This window comes from Lynx canadensis, chromosome B4 (genome assembly GCF_007474595.2).
Source record: "Lynx canadensis isolate LIC74 chromosome B4, mLynCan4.pri.v2, whole genome shotgun sequence".
NCBI classification, from domain to species: Eukaryota; Metazoa; Chordata; class Mammalia; order Carnivora; family Felidae; genus Lynx; species Lynx canadensis.
Window position 1 is genome coordinate 138,317,112 of NC_044309.1, and position 19,343 is coordinate 138,336,454.

Below are 19,343 nucleotides of genomic sequence, written 5' to 3' on the forward strand. Positions count from 1 at the left end.
TCCCCCCCCCCCAACTGTCCGCTTCCTCCTGTGGGCTTTGTTGAGGTCTGGTGGCTGGACAGTAAAACGTATCCATTGTAAGTGTGCATTTAGATTGGTTTTGACACCTGTGCTTGGGACTATGACAGCCACTTGAATCACGATAGAACACTTCCATCACCCTGAAAAGTGGGCTCGCTTCCTTTGCTGTCAGCCTCCTGTCCCCACCCCTGCCCGTGTAAGTCCTGATCTGCTTTCTGTGTCTCTGGAGCTTTGCCTTTTAAGAATTGCATGCAGACGGAATCCCACAAATTCCAGACTTTCGTGAGTGCCTTCTCTTAGTGCTTAGATGCTTGTCCATGTTGTCGCACTGCTGCTGGGTAGGACGCTGTTGTTAGACGTGTCCTGGCATGGTGACCCGTTTGTCGGTTGATGGACACCTGGGCTCTTTCCAAGCGTGGGTCTTCACAAAAAAAAATGTGCTACAAACCTTTGTGTGGAGATCTAGTGAAGGCCCCTGCTCGCCCTTCTGCGGCGAGGACCTAGGAGGAGGGTGCTTGTGTGGTGTAAGTGGGTGTCTGTCCACTTCATTAGAGACCGCCAAACGATTCTCCAAGGTGGCTGTACCGGTCGGCGTGCCCACCAGCGGTGCGTGGGAGGTTTCGTGCTGTATCCTTAGCGGTACTCGGTACCGGCAGGCTTTTTAATGTCAGCCGTTTCCTGGCGGGTGTGTGATGGTATCTTGCGGGCTTATAACTTGCCTTTCCCTGGTGACTGATGTGCGTCGTTACGTGTGCTGGTTTGCCACACGCGGGTCTTTGATGGAGGGTCCGTTCCGTTTGTTGCTCGCCGTTGAATTGCTTTTAGAATCTTCAGCCTGCCTGTTCTCTGGGCTAGCTCGGCCCGGAAATCCCTGTTTTATGGGAGCTCGGCTAGATTCAGGGGCCTCAGGCTCGCCTACCTGCCGAGAGGGAGGCCTGGAAGTGAGCGGAGTGGATGGAGTCGGGCTGGATGGCCGTCACCCGGCGGTTCTCGGCCAGAGAGCAGAGGCGCAGCCTCGGTCAGGGGGTCACCGCCCCCCGCCCGTCCCCACGGTGGAGCGGGCCCCAGGGGACAGCAGACCTCCGCGGTGTCTGTTTCGGCCGAGCTCTGGTGCGAGAGCTGCACGTGCCGCAGAGCCAGCTGCTCCGAACAGCTGACCGGATCCCCATCTCTCCCTCGCCCGTGACCCCTGAGGGTCTGGGTCCCTCTGGGCCTTCAGACCTTACCTGGGAGGTTGCCTCATCAGACGCGCCATATGCCTGCAATGCTCTCCTACCCCATTCACGCCTGGTGTGTGCGGCCTGACTGCTTGTTCGTGACGCCACTCGCTCACCCTGTTTGTCGGCTCCCGGAGAGCAGGGCTGGGGCCCTCGAGGTGTCAGTGCCCAGAGCATCTCCTGGAACCTCATGGGAGTCAGAAGATTTTGTCGAAATTGGTAATTACTGTTTTTATCCGATGTCATTGTTTGAAAGTAAAATTCGTAAGTTTTTGGCTGCTTGTTTTTTTGGTCTCCTGTCCGGTGTTGAGCTCACTCAGTCTATTACATGAAAACACACAAGTTCTGACCTGTGGGCCTGTGGCTACCATGGAGGGTGCAGTGAGTTTATTAGGGGAATGATATTCAAATATCCCTAGTGGGCCTTTTCTACTGATAAGTTTATCGTCTACCAAGTGACTTTTCCTTCGTGGTTATTATGTTATCTGCCCTCTGGTTATCTGCTTCTTAGAGCAGTGTCACAAATTAGGGAAATAAGATGCTTTTTCCAGTTAGCCACGGAGAAGCGATGTCTCGTTACATTTAAACAGACGCGAAGGATATTGAAACATGCAGGCTTTTAAAACCACGTTATTTACGTGCAATTCTTAGAATTAGCGTGACGAGCTTTCCATGGCCCTGAAGGATGGGCATTTTCTAGGCGGCAAATAGCAGCGGTCGTTCAGAGTGGACTCTTACTGCGACCGTGCGCTTGGCGTAGACTGATTGTGTCTGGAGCCGTGTGGGCCCGCCCACAGCAGGGCCGGTGGTGGCCGGGAGGAAGACCGCCTCTGGAGGCCCCGGAGTTGGCTCTGGGGCCACATCGAAGTGGGTTTCTGACGCTTGCATCTGGAGGACCACTCCTCAGCAGCCCGCTGTGCTTGTCCGGCCCCCCCCCCCCCCCCCCACCTGAGCAGGCCAGCCTCACCTGCTCCTGCCCCGGTGACCCAGGAGCGCCCTTGTGTCTCCCGCTCCAGCTCCCGGGCGGGGTTGTGGCAACTGCCCTTTCAGAGTCCCTGTCCCGTTAGACCACCCTTGGAGGGGCGGCGGCCTTCACGCCCGTGGTCTCCATCCCTGCTGCCCGGCAGGCATCTGCTGGTGAGAGTCAGTGCATCTGTGAACCGTCTGCTGGGATTCTGGCCACGGCTGAGGCCCCCGCTGGTCTGCTAGGACCGCGCGGGTTGTGAGGGCAGGACCTGGGGCCCTTGTGTCCCCCGGTCCCCGCAGCCTGGCGCCGGGGCAGCGGATGAGTGAGTGACACAGTAGAGCGCACGCTCGTCACGTGTGGGCATTCTGCAGGTCCTTCCACGTGCGAGGTGACACCGGAGGGTCCTCACGGCCTGGACGCGTGGGTGGTGGTCGGTGTCCCACCTGTCCACGGCCTCTCACCCCTCGTCTCTTCGTTCGGGCTCCTCACTGGGCCTCTGCCCGCCAGCGGTGGGAATGCGGTTTGCGAGAGCCCGGGAAGTACTTGGGTGTTTTGTAATCAGTCCACCGAAGTCTCCTCTTACGTGTTTCGGGAATCGGGTCTGTAGATCTTTCTTCTCCTGTCTCTTTGTTTTTCTGGTAAAATCTACCAGAGCAGAGGGATTTCTGTAACATTTATGTTCACATTTAAGGAAATAATGAGAAATTAACGTACAGGTGCCCACCGTTAGCTGAAGAAAGAGCAAGAACTAGCATCTGTGACGTCCCCTCTATGTCCCTCCCACATGTCTCCCGTCTCCCACCCAGTGACTGTCTTCCTGCCTCTCTGTATGGTTTTATCATGTGTTTATATGCGTATGCATGTTTTTGCCCTTTATGGTTTTTATTTTTTAATGGGATTATTCTAAGTATATGAGTGGTTGCCCTTTATATGACAGCATTTGGGTTTTTTTTCCCCCCCGCATTAGAGAGAGAGAGAGAGAGAGAGAGAGAGAGAGACAGACAGACAGAGTGCAAGCAGGGAAGGGGCAGAGAGAGAGGGAGACACAGAATCCGAAGCAGGCTCCAGGCTCCGAGCTGGCAGCACAGAGCCCGACGCGGGACCTGAACTCACGGATCGTGAAATCATGACCCGAGCCAAAGTTGGACCCTCAACTGACCGAGTCACCCAGGCATCCCAAGACAGCATTTGGTTTTAAGTGTTACCCGTCAGTGCCTGTGGTTGGAGGTCACTTCTCAGTGCTGTGTTGCTTTCCGCTGCTCAGTCTGTGCCCTGAGCCCTCCAGTCTCGTGTTGCTCGAGCATTTGGGCCAAGTTCATCGCTGTGTGTTTTCTCAGGGCGTCGCTGTGCACGTGCCACTGTGCGTGCGTGAATGCGTGCACCTGTGTGTGTGTGTGTGTGCGCGTGTGTGGAGACGCCCTGGGGGCGGGTGCTGGGATCGCACTGGGTCACACCAGGCGGTCGTGCTGGGGGAGTGCCCCATGCTGACCCTCACCACCACATGGGACTGTGAGGCCGGGTCCCCCGCTCTGGCCAGGGGTAGGAGGTGTGTCCCGTTGGGCTTTTCACTTGAACCTCCATGAGTGCGGATGAAATGAAGTATTTTTTCTTCGGTTTCTTGCCCATTTGTGTTTCTTCTCTGGTGAAGTGCTTCTGTTCCCTGTTCCTGGGGTGCTGGTGTCTGGTTGGTTCTGCCGACGAAATTGAGTTCCTGATCTGTTCAGGGCGCTGAGTCCGTCGTGGGTGTGGATGCACCCGGGCGCCCCCTTCAGTTAGTGGCTTGTTCTTCACTCGTGGTGACGAGAAATTCTGAATTTACCGCCGCCCATTCCCCCATCTTCTCCTTTACGCGTATGCTTGTTTTTGTCCTAAGACCTCTTTTTCAACCTCGAGATTTCAGAGAAGTCTTAGCTCTCTTCCCAGATTTTTAAAGTTTTGCCTTTTACACTTAGTGCCACAGTCTGTTTGGAATCCACTCTGCGTGGTTCGCCGCGGTCGGCTGCTTTCTGAGCACACGTCCCTCCAGGAGAAGCCGCCCTCGCCGGTCAGCTCTGTGCTACATCAGAATCCCGCACACGGGCTCCTTCTGGGCTCCTCTGGGCCGCCGCTCTGTGTGTCCATTGTCCCTGTTCCGGCTTCCTCCTGTCTAGGTGTCCTGGTCTCGCTGTCTTGCTGTCTTGCAGGCCAGGCTGCCCGAGCCTGGCTGTTGTTTATGGGCCTTCGTATAAATGTGAAATCAGCTCGTTACAGCTTCATGTAAATTCTGGAAATCATGCCGAATCTGCCGATCAGTCGGGGAGAACTCACATTTTGTTTCTGTGTTTAGCTCTCCTGATCTTTTTTTTCTAGACAGTGTTCTTTTTCTTGTCTTGCATTGATACTCTCTAGAAAGGCTGTTGACTTTTGTCAGTGAACCTTCTACCTGGCAAGTCTTACCTTGTTCCCCAATTCAAGTATCTTATGTGTAGATGTGGTTGAGGCTTTACAGAAGTTAATCGTATTACTTTGTGAATAATGGCAGTTTCTTTTTTTCTGTTTTGCTATATATTTTTCTTTCTTATTTGTTTTGTTTTGCTGTTTGTTTTTATTGTTTTTTCTTTTTTTTGCTGGCTCAGACTTCTTACCACAACCAAACACAGTGGGGGAAGCAGGTATCCTGCTGTCACTCCTGGTCACGTTGTGCTGACTTGGGATATTTTCTCTAGGTGTTACAGGTGCTCTTTATCATGTGAGGGATGGTGCCTTGCTCGTGGTTTTAAAGTCACAAATGGTGCTGAGGTTTATCAATTCCTTTCCCCGTCATCTGATAGGAGAATACATTTTTTGCTCCTTTATCTTCTAAATGTGGTGGATTTTATTCCTGGCCTTCCTGGCACTGAGGCGACTGGTCCGAGGTAAACGTGGGTTGTGTGGGGTGGACGGGTTCAGTGACTTCAGGAGCAGGTAGGTGGCCGTCTCACGGGCCACGTTGCCAGAGGGGAAGTCTGGTGGCTCCTGCGTTTGAAAAATGCTTCTTTCTGACTGGCCCCCAGTCATTCTCGCTGCTGTGACCTGTGGCCATGTCTGTTGTGTTGAATGTTTGGTCAGGTGACAGTGACACTGTGATGTTGTGTTTGACAGTGTTGCTTCTTTTCTGTCCTTCAGTTTTGAGCATAGTGAGACGTCTGGGTCGGCTCACCTATCAAACACCTGCCTTGAGCACAGAGCGTGGGGCGTAAATCGTCACATTTGAAGGAGGTCAATGTCAAGTCATTCAAACGCCACACCATTGCTGGCTTTGGTGCTGGCACCATTGCTGGCTTTAAGAGGGTCTTACGTTATTAACCACGTTGCGGCAAATAATCAGGGGCAGTCCTGGTGTATATTTTACGTGATAGGTAGTTGCCTTTTATTTATTTTTTAAAATTTTAATTAAAAAATTTTTTTTAATGTTTGTTTTATTTTATTTTATTTTTTTTTTTTTAATTTTTTTTTTTTCAACGTTTATTTATTTTTGGGACAGAGAGAGACAGAGCATGAATGGGGGAGGGGCAGAGAGAGAGGGAGACACAGAATCGGAAACAGGCTCCAGGCTCTGAGCCATCAGCCCAGAGCCTGACGCGGGGCTCGAACTCACAGACCGCGAGATCGTGACCTGGCTGAAGTCGGACGCTTAACCGACTGCGCCACCCAGGCGCCCCATTGTTTGTTTTATTTTTGAGAGAGAGACAGAGTGCAAGCAAGCAGGGGAGGGGCAGGGAAAGAGGGAGACACAGAATCCGAAGCAGGTTCCAGGCTCCAGGCTCCGAGCTGTCAGCACAGAGCCCGACGCGGGGCTTGAACCCACGAACCGCGACATCGTGACCTGAGCGGAAGTCGGACGCTCAACCAACTGAGCCACCCAGGCGCCCCAGGTGGTTGCCTTTCAATGCACATTTTGGATTTGTCACGGGCTCTTACTTGGTGTCATTCATCAGGTGTTAGAACTCACGTGGGGGCGGTGTTCCTTGGATTGTGTTGCAAACACTTGCGTTGTAATAATTTTTTCTTTCTGGGCCACGTTGCTCTGGGGTTTCCGGGGACGTGGCCCCCGCAGCTCTCCCAGCACAACTGCGGATCTGCTGTTGCCCTCTGCCCAGAAGTTATCTCCATGGTGCTTGCTGTGCTGTGAAGTCACACAGCTCATGCCTATAGTGCCGTGTTTTCAGATTTCTGAAATCAGAGTTTTGTGAGTCCTCGTGAGCACAGCGACGTTTTCCATTTACGTGGATTTCATTTTGTAGAATGCAGAGTGGCTCGGCACCCCGAGCGCCCCAAGCGCTGCCCCGGTCCCACCTGGGGGGCCGTGGAAGGCGCCCCAGGTTTGCAGAGTGGAGCCAGGCAGTGCTGCCCTCCCGGGAACCTTCTGCGCAAGAAAGTCTTTCAGCTTTTTAGGAAAAAAATCTTTCTTGGTTGCTCAGGTGTCTGAAGTTTGGCCAGTGGACTGGGAGTGCCAGTCACATTTTCATTTTTCCAGCCCTGGTGGTAACAAGTAAGGGCAACTTGTTTTATGACTGCAGTTCAGCATAAATTGATCCGTAGAAAAGGTACTTCCGGAAGAGTTTAAAGTTGGAACTACATTTAATGAATTCCTGCTCTGTAACAAAGACGAGAACATCAGGACCGTGGGCAGAACTTGAATAGCCTGTAAGACCCAAGGCGTGTTCATTGTTTTTTTAAATTTTTTTAAATTTTTATCTAACATTTATTTATTTTTGAGACAGAGCATGAATGGGGGAGGGTCAGAGAGAGAGAGGGAGACACAGGATCTGAAACGGGCTCCAGGCTCCGAGCTATCAGCACAGAGCCCGACGCGGGGCTTGAACCCACTAACCATGAGATCATGACCTGAGCCAAAGTCAGACGCTTCACCGACTGAGCCACCCAGGCGCCCCGCAGGGCATGTTCATTGTTAGAGCCGATGCAGCTCGTTCTGTGTCCACTCACCATCTCGGTACGTGGGGCATCCTGCCTTTATTGTCCTGTGGCAGGTGATACCGCCGCTGAAGCTGGTGGCACGACATCGACTCCGCATTTACTCGGGCCCGTGTGCTGTGACCACCTCTCTCCCCCTCCCCGGGGTGCTCCTGCCTGCCCTGCCCCCGCTGGTCCTGCGCCAGCCAGTGCCACCTTTCTTGCCACAGCCGCTGGCAGGTCACCCGGCCCTCTGGCAGACCACGCTGCGGGGCCGTGACCCCCTGAAGAAGTGCCAGGGGTGCTCCGCGTCCTCAGCATCGTGCCGTCGAAGGGCAGGGTGCCTGAAACAGTAGAGACGCCATCAAGTCGCCAGGAAAACTGGCGTGTGTGGTGCAGAACGTTCTAGCCGTGCGCGGAGTCTGGGAAGACAGCCCCAGGGAGGTGCTTTGTGGGGACGCTTGAATTTGGAGGGTAACCCTGAATTGCTGGTGGTCCCCATTTCCGAGTTCTGGGGGGCGTCCGTGTCCTGACCTGGCCCCTCAGAAACCTTGTGGGAAGAATGTTCCCAATCCCAGCCTGGGCCGCCCTGCCTCCCTGGTGCACCCGCCTTGTGCAGGCAGGCAAGGCAGGCCTGGGCTGGGGTGCCTGTGGTCCGGCAGTGTAGACGGGGTTCTGCCGGAGGATGAGCTAGAGCCCCAAGCCCAGCTGCCTGGGCACGTGGCGGGAAGCTCCCGTGGCAGTGCCCCGCGGCCTCCCTGTGCTGGCCCCGGGGGCCGGGCTGGCCGGGAGCTGGCTCCATGCTCCTGAGGCTGCTGGCCAGCTGGCTGGGTCTCTCCTCCCGATTCCTGGCTTGGCCCCTCTGGCTTTTGATCCTTGATTTTGGTGAACTGCTGTCTCTTCTTGCTCTTTGCCCTGGGGGACTTCGCACTAGCTCTGGCCTCTGGGGGCTCCTCTGAGCCTGGGCCCCGGGGGAGCTGTGGGGAATCGGGCCCTGTTATGGGGTCTGGGGCAGTGAAGGGTCTGGCGGTGGCCTGGAACGACCTATTCTCCCGGCACCTTCCTCCTTAGGGTGGGGTGGCGGGGGGCACGCAGGAGTCACTTTTCCTTGCGGTTGTTCCGTTGCTGTTGTGGGGGCGCCTCGGTAGAGGATGAGACACGAACGTCCCTCACAAGATTTCTCTCGGATTCTGCTTTTAGCTGAGACCGTGTGAGGGAACCACAGGGCGCTGGGGCTGGAGAAGCCGGCAGGAGCGAGTGCCTGCCTCCAGCTCGTCCCCAGGCCCGTCGGGGGCTGTAAATTCAAGGGAACTGGTGCTTAATCTGTACCCCTTTGAAGGGTCATGTTGTGAACTTTGAAAGCACCTGCTTGGGAAAGGTGATAGGAAGGCATTTCCTTGTGATACCTTTCACCAGCCTGAGAGCAAAAGCTTGGAAAGGGCTCCACGCAGGCTTTGAACAGGAACCGCAGGTGTTTGATGCGGGTTAGGAGCCCGCGGCCCGCGGCATGGGGAACGGGGTCCTTTTTCCTCGTGACTCGCTCTGAGCAACGTCTGATCTGTGGGCAGCTCATTATGATGGCCATCAAATGGCAAAATATTTTCAGGGTGACCCTCAGAGGTCCGGTCCCGATGTGCTCACGGTCACGTGCGCTTTCCTGGTCTGTGAGGCGGTGATGGATGCTCAGGCGGGGAGCACTGTAGCTCGAGCCATCACAGATCTTGTTATGAGCTGGGCTGAGGTCGAGGTGAGCTGTCGGTGGGGGGGAGGCAGTGGGGGCGCTGGGGCCCCACGGGACGATGTCAGGTGACTTGGGGAGGGAGTTCTGAATGATTCTGAACGACTTGGACTCAAACCTGTGCTAGTTTTTGTGATTTCAAGCGAAAGCAAAGCAGGGGTGCCCAGGGGCTCAGTCGGTTGAGCTCTTGGTTTTGGCTCAGGTTGTGACCTCACGGTTTGTGGGTTCGAGCCCCATGTTGGGCTCGGCGCTGAGAGCACGGTGCCTGCTTGGGATTCTCTCTCTCTTCCCCTTCCTTGCTCATGCGCACGTGTGCGTGCGCTCTCTCTCTTTTTCTCTCTAAATAAATAACTTAAAGCAAAGGAAACTCATGAAGTGTTTTAAGGCAAAAAAAAAAAAAAAAAAATACAGGATAAATCCTAGTAAGGAGAAGAAAAGAGAGAAAGCAGCCCTCAGCCCGATAGCTGCACATGTCGTGTCTGAGGAGGCCTCGGCGGCCCGGCCTGTGGTCGCGGCCTTCCTGCCTGCATGGCCTCTGGTGGGCGAGTTAGTTTTGCTGCCTGTAGATTTAGGTCTGTGCCTGGGGTCCTGCAGCAGCCCTGTCTCCTCGGGCCACTGGGCCCCTGTCCCATTCCGGTTTCTGCAGCCAGCCCCCCTGGATGGGAGTGGGGATGGGAGCCGGAAGGGGGGGCCTGCCCGCGGCTGGAGCCGGGGGAACCTCTGCGGTTCCGCGGCTGGGGCCACGGGTGTGCCTGGGGGCCCTTGGGGGGAGGTGCTGGGATTCTTGCTGCCCCGCACTTCCTGCAGGCCCCCTCCGCCCGGCTGCCTGGCGCCCCTCCACGTGACGCCGTCCTCAGCTTGCAGGCGGCCGGGACTTAATGCTGCTCTGGTCTGGATCTGTGGGCTCCCAGTGGCACCAGGCGTTCTCTCTACGCGGAAGTCTTTTCTGCGTTATTGCAATTAACGGAAGCTTTTCCTCGGGGGTCTAGACGAGGCTGATCTGTGTGTCACCTTGTAAAAGAGATGCTTCTGCCTGCCACCGTAGAGCGATGGCTGCCGTCTGGCCCCGCTGCCGGCGGGACAGGGCGCGTGGGACCAGAGCTGGTGGCGAGGGCTGGTGCCCGGCCTCGACCTGCGTGGCTTCCTGGCGTGTCCCTGCGCGGCAGGACAGTCTGACGGGACGAACAGACGCTGAGGGACGTGTAGGCCAGCTGCTAACCTTCTCTTCCCCCTTTCTTGCCGAGGAAACATAAATCCGTGTTTTTAAAAATTTTTTTTATTTTCTGAATTAACGGCTGTTCCAGGGAAATGGCTCTGGGTGCCACTCTGTAGGGACAGCAAGAACTGAGAGTGCTCGCCCAGAACAGACGCCGGGATGTGGGTCGCGTGAACCTCCTCGTGACCAGGGGACGTGGTTCGGTTGGCGTGGACGTTGGCGTGGATGTCGGCGTGCGCCCAGCACCACGGTGGCCTCTCGTGCCGCTGTCTGCAGTCAGGCCAGGTGGGCCTGCGGGCGGCACGTTCCCCGAGCAGGAGGGTGCTGGGCGCTTCCCGAAGGAGGACCTGGTGCCGAGGGGGCGGGCGTGGGCGCTTTGCCTGATGCAGCCTCCACAAGCCCGCACCTTGACTCCTGGCTCGGAGACGGGACCGTCTTCCCATGAGGAACATGAACTCCTTGCACGGGACCAAGCGATCGTGCGTGGAGAGATCTCTGTGACTCGGCTCGCTGGCTTCGGAGCCCCGTGCTGTCCCTGCCTCTGGGCGCACCCAGCTTGGCGCTCTGCCCCTCCACCCTCCTGAAGAAGTCGTCATCGGCCTTCACTTCCCTGTTTGCTTGTCATCTCCTCTTCCAAGCCCGCCGGCACCACACGCTGCCCGTACCGCTTCCCCTCGCGGGGGCTGCTTCTCCGCGCCTGAGTCCGTTTCGCCTCTCCGACAAGCGGGGGTCCCGAGGTCCCGACTGGCTGGCCTCTAGGGAGCTGGGTCTGGAGCATCACTTGATGGAGAAACGGAAGGGAAGGAGCTGGCCGAAATCCCGGGCTGGCCCGAGCCGTTACCGGAACGGGAAGGTCGGCGCTCATCAGCAGCACAGGCTTTGGAGAGCAAAGGCACGCGGAGGGTCAGATTGAAGGGTGGGGGGACCCGGATCATTGACGCCTCCGTGAGGCTAGCGAGGGTTCTAGGGTTTTCCTCCATGCCTGTCATGGGGCAGGACCGAGGGCATAGCTGTGAACGGGATGCGGGAGGACCTTCCCGGGGGGGGGGGGGGCTCCCGTGGAAGTGGGTGGGGGCCGCAGGCTGGGAAGAGGGGTGCTGTTCTGGCTGGGCTGGTAAAGGAAGCTGTCTCTCAGGAGGCGGCGTTTGAACTCACACCTAAATGCTGGAGATCGGGGGTGCCCTGGGAGGTCTGGCTGCGAGCAGGGCGTTGCGACAAGTTCGAGAGCAGAGGCCGCGAGGGGGACAGAAGTGGCGGCTTTGGCGAGAGAGAACCCAGTGAAGGCGATGAGGTGGGGGAAGGGAGGGGCAGGTCAGGCTCCTTGGGGTCACGGCCAACAGTCTGCATTCACCCTCCCCGTCTTGGGCAGACAGCGTGACTGACAGACGGACGGACGGCGTGGCCCGATGTGTCAGCAGCTCCCTCTGCCGCCCTGGGGGGTGTCGAGTACTGGGTGTCAGCAGGGAGGCCAGCTGGGAGAGTGTCACAGGGGACCCGACGTGAGATGACGGCCCCTAAGCTGGCGGCCGTGAAGCCGAGAGAACGGGCTGGGGCCGGACGCTCTTCGGAGGCTGCTCTGGAGGTGAAGCCACCAGGCGGCCCCTGCTGTCCGCGGCCTCTCGGCCAGACCTCTGGGGGCAGTGACGACCTTCGTGTGCTCAGTGGCGAGCCGGATTTGCGTCCGGTGTCCCAAACCTCCCCGGGCAGTGCTCTTTTGGGATGTTAGCCTGCCTGACGTGGTGAAAGCCATTTTTGTTCACGATTGAGCCACTTGTCCCTTTACTTACACGTTCCCGGGATTAAAGCCTTAAAAGTATAATTTGCAGGTTATCAAGAGAGATCAAGGGGAGTTAAATCTGAATAGTCCGAGCTAACTTATCGTTTTCCTTGATGGGAGAGCCGAGTTCCTAAAATTTCCCCCCCAAAGTGATACATATACGGAGCACTGTCCTCAAGGGTGTGAGCGTGTGGGCCGGCCCGCGTCCCCAGAGCCCGCACGGCGGTGCAGATTGGAGGGCCGGGAGGGGCGGGGGTCGGCTCCTTCACAGACGGCGCTTTGGGAGCCCTCGAGCTGCATGTTTGTGACTGAACGGCCGCACTGTCGGCTCCCGCTGCCACCTCCCTCGTTCGGCCGTGTTCGCCGGGCGCGTTTGCCCCGGGGTGCTTTCCTCGGTTCCCCCACGCTGTGTCCAGTGGAGCCCGGTCCGTCTCGGGACGGCTTGCTTGAGACTGTGCGCGAGGGAAGCTTTGGGGCTGAGTCAGGAGCCCGGGCCTGCGGCTTTCTCAGCCCTCCCGTGGCCGCCGGGCTGGGAGTCACGAGGAGGCCACGACAGCTGCCTGCATGGGTGCTGGGTGCCCTGGGACGCCTCGGGTCCCTGCACGCGCCCTGCTGGGCGGGGCTCATGGGGCCTCCGCACCCACTTGTCTTCAGTGCCTGGGCTGCCGGGGGAAAGCGTGCATTCGTGCTTGTGAGCAGGTTTAGGGGTGTGCGCGTGTGCGTGAGAAAGAGAGGGGAGAGAGAGGAGCTCTCTGAAAGTGTGGGGCGGGCTTAAAGGGTGGGAGGGCTCCCGTGCTGACGTCACCACCTCCCGGGTGAGGCTGCAGAGCAGGAAAGGAGATTCCTGTGTGCTGAGCTCTGGCTTCTCCTCCAGGCCACACACGCGCACACACACACTGTGCACCCGCACAGGCATGCCCATGCACCACACACCTGCGTGCACACAGGTACCACATGCCCACGCACACATGTACATATGCACATGCACCACATACCAGTGCCTGCACGCACATGCGCCACACACAGGCACGTACCCCCTATCTGTGCACACACACGCGTGCACACCAGGCCCCCTTAATGACCAGGTCCCCGCTGGGCCTTGGGCAGGTGGGAAGCAATTAGATGCAGTTTGCTCCCCAGGGGCTCCTACACCTTGCTCTTTTCTTGCTAAACAAGTAACATTTTTTGATTTTTTTTCTCCTGTTAGATGTACATGTGAAAAAAAGTGTACCGGTGGTGGCATTTCATAAGCCTTGCAAGGCCGCCGTTTAGTCGCACTTCTGGCGTGACCCCTGGCTCTGCTGCTCTGGGTAAAGTGCTCAGCCCGTAGTGCCTCAGCTCTCTCGTGTGTGTTAGTTGTCTGCCCCTGCGTCACAGCATCGCCACAAACCCAGTGCTTAAAACAACACACACTTGTTCATGTCTGTTGTCTTACGGTTCCTGTGGGTCAGGAGTCTGGGCGTGTCTTAGCTCGGGGTCTCCCCGGGGGCCAGTCAGGTGATATCTGGGCTGCAGACTCATCTGCAGCTCGACTGGGAAAGGATCGGCTTCCAGACTCACGTGGCTGCCGGCAGGATTCGGTTGCTTGTAGAGCCCGGGCCTCGGTTTCCTGCCGGTTCTCGGCCACCCTCAGCCGAGAACGGCCCTTTCCATGTGCGGCTCTCAGTGTGGTAGCAGGGAGAGCATCTCCTGGCGGGATGGGTTGTGCTCTCAGGTGACAGAATTGTGCAAAGCAGGTCGCGGGGCTGCCCACACTCAAGGGGGTGAGGTCACACCGGGAGGTGGGGGACACAGGGCCATCTTGGGTCTGTCTGCCGCATCCTCAGAAAGTGGGGGAGTAAGCATACCCACCTCCAAGATTAGGGGGGCACTTGGGGCACCCAGGGGCTCAGTCGGTTAAGCGTCCGACTTCGGCTCAGGTCACGATCTCATGGTCCGTGAGTTTGAGCCCCACGTTGGGCTCTATCCTGACAGCTCAGAGCCTGGAGCCCGCTTCAGATTCTGTCTCTCCCTCTCTCTCTGCCCCTCCCCCACTCACACTCCGTCTCTGTCTCTCTCAAAACTAAATAAGCATTAAAAAAACATTAGAAAAAAGGACTAGAGGGGGATTAGAGGAGCTAACTGAAGGTGGTTAGGATGATGAGCATTTAATAAACGTTAGCTGCTATCGCTGTGAGGTTGCTTTCTGAAGCCCACATACGCACCGTGGCATTCGGGGCCGTCCCCAGTGGCTCTTTCCTGCTCTCCTTTGCCCTCAGTGGCTCCCAGAATGCACTCGTGTGTTTCTGCTCTGTCCATCTGTGCAGACCATACCCTTGTGGAGTCCTTCCATCCACGAGTTTGTGGGGCTGACGCGGGTCATTTGCTCCCAGCCTGCCTCAGGCCTGGCCGTCGTGTGACAGCCACAGAGGCTTTTGCTCCTGGCCTGAGGCCTCTGACCTGGCGGGCACTGCAGACACGGCCCCTTGCACTGTCTGGGTGCCCCGGCTCCTCTGGAAACTTCTTCTAGGGCAGGCTGACCTGTCTCTGGGTGCCCTGCCTAGGGGACAAGGGCCATGTTGGCAATGACTGAAAGGTGGCCTGAGCCCCATCCTTGGGTGCCCCTGGGGCTGTCTGCGCAACACCCTCTGCAGGGGTGAGGGCCAGAGCAAGTACAGTCACCTCTCTCGGCCCCCTTGCCTCACCTGTGGCTCTCAGGTTGAGGCTGACCAGTGAGCTGGTGGTGGGAATGCACCTTCCCCGCCAGGCCTTGCTGTCCTTGGCTGTGTTGTGACTGAGCACGCATGCAAGCGAGTTTCCCACCCTGCTGGTCATCTTTGCTAGAACTTTCCAGCACGGGATAGAAATCTGCCAGTGAGCTGTATGCATACTTCTGGGTTTTCTTAGGGAGGAGAGGCCTAGCTGGCCTTCATGGCAGCCCAGCTGGCCACATGCTCTGTGTGCTAAACTGTCATAAGTGTGTCCCGCTTGGCTGTTCCCGCTTGTCCCCGTGTGGCCTGAGCTGCTGGCTCCGGGCCCTGAAGCAGGCTTCCCGCCCAGTGGTTCTGGGGGCAGCCGAGTCTCCTCACGCTGGTGTGGTCTCTGTGCCTTGGTTTCCGTAGCCTGTCCCCACCCTGTCCACGGTGAGGAAAGGCCACGCACAGTTGTGACGCCGTCTCAGGCTTCCCTGGTTCCTGGGCGGGGCTGTGACTGCTGAGAGGTGCTAGGGTCTGCGAGAGGGGTCCTGTCCCGTGTGGACCCTGCTCCGTGTCCGTCCTCTGTGCCACCGCGTGGACTCGTCCGGCATTGCTTCCAGCCTCAGCGGGCGATGTGCCGTCGCGGGAGCATGCATCAGCCCTCTGGTGTCCACGCAGGAGAAATGCCAGATGGTGCTGTGGGCCAAGCGACTTTTGTCTTTTGCTCTTGTTTGAATATTCTTTCCAGGTCTCCCTGGAAGGCTGTTGGTGTAAGATGAAAACCGTGTGTGAATGCGTGTGCGTGAAGGTGTTACTCATTCGGCAGACATTTATCTGCTGCCCGGTGGGACGGGCTCCGTGCCCAGGTGCCCCTCCACTTATGTGGAGTGGGCCCCGTGGGGGGCGTCCCAGGGTGGGCCCCATGGGGGCCAGGATTCCAGGGCCAGCTGTGCTGCGTGCTGACCGTGGGCCCTGCGTGAGGAGACTTCCCCGTCCCGGTCCCGGGCCCCCCGCTGCAGAACTGGCTTGGTAACTTACCCACCTGGGGACGTAGACCACCAGCTCAGTGATGTCCAGGCGGGACAGGGGTTTGCCTCCTTGGGCGCAAGGCTCGTTCTTGTTCTGCAGGCTCGACTTGTTTGGAAACGATGCGGCTCATGCTTGTCATGCCTGTGCCCCACGCCTTCGTAGCATGAGGCCCGTTTAGCAGTTCTCTCCTGTAAGGAGAGAGAGGGGGCTCAGCTCCTCCTGTGTCCTTGGCCTGGGTCCTCGAATGGCTCGTGGGAGTGTGTGTGAGGGGGAGCTGCTGGAGTAGGGCGTCACGGATGGTGATCGCTTTCCAGGGGTTAAAAAAACATCCATTAAAACAAAAATCCCTGAAACCAAGCACGTGGGTACAGAGAACGGATCCGTGGTTGTCAGAGGTGGGGGCGGGGACGGGTGAGATGGGTGAGGGGGGGTCAAAATAAAAGAAGCCACGGGACGTGATGTGCAGTATGGGGTCTACAGTTCCAGTGCGCTGCATACGTCAGAGATGCTAAGAGATCTTAGGAGTCTTATTACAAGAAAAGAAAACTTCTAACTATGTACGGTAACAGGTTGTTAACCAGACTTGATGTGGTGAGTGTTATGTAATATTTACAAATATGGGGTCACTGTTCAAATATCATAGACCTGGAACTAGGATAATGTTATACGTTAGTTCTACCTGATTTAAAACGATGTGTTTGCCTTACGAGGGAAATTCAGAGCATTCACCCACACAACTCCCTCTCCCCTCCCACCTCCCTGCCATACTCCCTTCCTTCTCTCCGTCACCCATCCATCCAATGTGCACCTGCTTCTCATCCCCCCCCCCGCCCCCCCGATCCCTACACCACCAAGGGAGTGCTCCCTGAGACAGTCCCGGGCAGCCACGTGTCCCCTGTGCCCACGGGCGTGGAGGGCCAGCTGTCCCCTGTGAGAGTCAGCTCGTGCGGGAGGGCAGCGCCTGGGGGTCGCCGACAGACGGCAGTTGCTCGTGAGTCGGTAAGATATTCAGATAAATTGGAATTTTATGAAAAAGTCAAGAAGAATTAGTATTTTTTAACATTTTTATTTTTAATATCAGGGAAATATTGGCCGTGTGGCTTTTGAGTGAATGTGCATACATTTTAAAGTGTCTGACGTGTTTACTTTTGGCTTTACCACCTGTTCAATTTTCTTGCAGATTTTTGAAAGGATATTGTTTATTTGGGCAATCCGTCACCCTGCCAGTGGATATGTCCAGGGGATCAATGACCTCGTCACCCCTTTCTTTGTCGTCTTCATGTGCGAACACATAGGTAAGACCACATCATGATGCTTTCTCTCACAGGCATTGACCATGAACTTTGGTGGCCTTACCGTGTCACTGTGTGTAATTACACGCATATTGAGAATCGCTGTTAACGTTATAATGACAACTAATAATGGAGACTGATAGTTCTCTCCTTTCTGCCAGCTTTAAAAAAAGTCTCTAAATCCACTTGCTTAACTACTGGAGACGTTAAGATGCAGCTTTTATTATTGCCATAATCTTTTTTAATAATACGTGAGGAGAAGCGTGATCTCTTTGAGCAGCGTCGTTTTGTTCTGATGGCCAGAGCACCGCCTTTCAGGGTGTGGATTTGAGTGGATCGGGTCAAGGGGATAGGATGGTAGTTAAATGTCCGGCTTACAAGCTAAAGCCTGGATGGACCCTCTTCCATCATATTCTGCGGCACACTGTCTCCTTTCTACGTTTGATCTACCAGTAACGGCTCATTTTATGGGAAGTTTAACGACATGCAAATCAGCCGGTTTAATGGAGACTTAGGTTGGGTGATGGGGTTTCTCTTTGAGGTGTGCGTATTTTTCTCCCATTTATGTTACAGCGGCCAACTGTAACGTAACCTGCTTTGAACATATGTTACGTTAAAAACAAAATCGTGATTAGAACCTAAGTGCGGGATCTATGTTTTAGTTTCTCTGTGGGTAAGAAATAGACAAACACTGAAGGAGGGATTTCCTGTTTGGTTATAGCATTTTTACTTAAAACCGATTTTAATTTGTCTCTGCACGAACCCTCGTGACTTGACGTTTGTCTGTCTTTATGAGATTGTGTGTTTAGCCACTTCAGTCTCCAGTGTGCTTCAGATGCTCGTCGTTGCTGTGCTCTGAGAGATGAGGTCTGGCCGGGAAGGATTATCCTCTCAGGACGAGAACGTGCCCATTCAGTGCATTTTATTGCAACCTCTCACACTTTGTTTGAGTTGCTGATTGCATAGGAGGACTTTCCATTGCTAAGCGACTAATGAGAACAGCCTCCGCTCCCTCCCTAATCATCTCTTAAGTAGGGGAGCGGCCGGCTGCGGAGAGCAGAGAGCACTCGCCTTCCTGCTTCTTACTCCCTCATTTGACAGATAATGAAAATGTTCCTAATGATCCTAGAGCAGTAGGACCTGTCGGTAGACTTCGGAGTTGTTAATTGAAAGAAGAAGTTCAGCTGAGATGTGATTAGAGAATTGATATTCTGTGCTAAATAGACCGTTTAATTAATGTGGTAAGTAAGTTTGTCTTAACTACTTTACCACCAACTTGTGTCGTAAGACCCGAGCGATCCTGTCTGCATTTGCCTGAATTATCAGCGAGATAGGGTTGAAGGGACATGGGATAATCGTCTGGAAGAGAGAGGAACTGGGGAAAATGGAATTTGTGTCCTCAGTTAAGCTCAGAGAGACTGTGCCTGCCTTCCTGTACCTGCCCTCCCCCCACCAGCATACGCACACGCACACGCACACACACACGCTGAGTGGATGTACAGGGTGGTTTTGGAACACTTGTGTGAAACACACCATTCATTTCTGGCAGTTGACCGTGTCATTAAGTGCACATACTGGACTTTTTGGTCCTGGCTTTCAGATACGATTGGTGGACTTGAGTCCTTTTAGGTCTTGCCGCCCAGGCTTGAGAGTGTTCATCGTGCTGGTCCAAGCGCACGTCTCGTTACTGTGCACAGCCTCATGTCTGTGTGAGTGGCCTGGAGCTCTGCCCAGCAGCCTCCTGGGCAGAAATGCGGTCATTCACAGCGACCTTCCCGGAGCGTGTGCCGCAGTGCTCGTCTTGTGTAGAGCACCGGGGTGTGGAGACCATGACCGTCCACGTCACCAGTGTCACGCGGGCACCTTCTGGCCCTCTGCAGGGTGGTAGGGATGCGGTTCCCTGCCCCCTTGGAGCCCGTGGTTCCAGCTGGAAGACAGGTTTGAAATGCGTCGCGAAGACATTGAATGAAAATGATCAGATCTTTGTGTTGTCCCGAGGTGTCAGGGGGTGCAGGCTAGGGATCGGAGGAGCCCTCCCAGATGGTGACATTCCCAGTGCGCCTTGTGGGATGGGCAGGGGTGCGGTGGAGCGGCCGGAGGAAGTGCTGTGATCGGGGGACAGTGGTGACTGAGGACAGACAGAGCCACTGGGGGGACACTGGAAAGTCTGGGTGAGTCCCAGTGGACAGGAGCACGGGCGAGCCCCCGGTGGCATGCAGCTAAAGGATGCCGTGCTCAGGTCCTGTCTGGCCTCGTCCACTCTGGCCGTGGGGAGGTGCTCTGGGGTGCTCGCAGGCGGGTTGGGGGGCGCACACCGTCAGCTAGCGGGTTGTGTGCTGTCTTGTGGGGGGTTTTAAGCAGGTAAACCTTAGATGCTGGGCTTGCTGAATGTCTTGAAGCTGAGATTTTTCCTTCCGAGGGTGGAACTTGGTGACAGGATCCTGTGGCTTGGATTCCTGAGCGTCCTAGCAGGACTTTG

The 19,343-nt window shown here is 56.1% G+C and overlaps 1 protein-coding gene across 1 annotated transcript in view; it reads left to right on the forward strand.

Annotated features, from left to right (window-relative positions):
- Positions 1-19,343, forward strand: part of TBC1D22A (TBC1 domain family member 22A) — a 324,756-nt gene that overhangs the window by 107,410 nt on the left and 198,003 nt on the right. Inside the window, 1 exon segment of the mRNA XM_030322325.1 lies at positions 16,753-16,867. Coding sequence (XP_030178185.1) covers positions 16,753-16,867 — 115 coding nt within the window.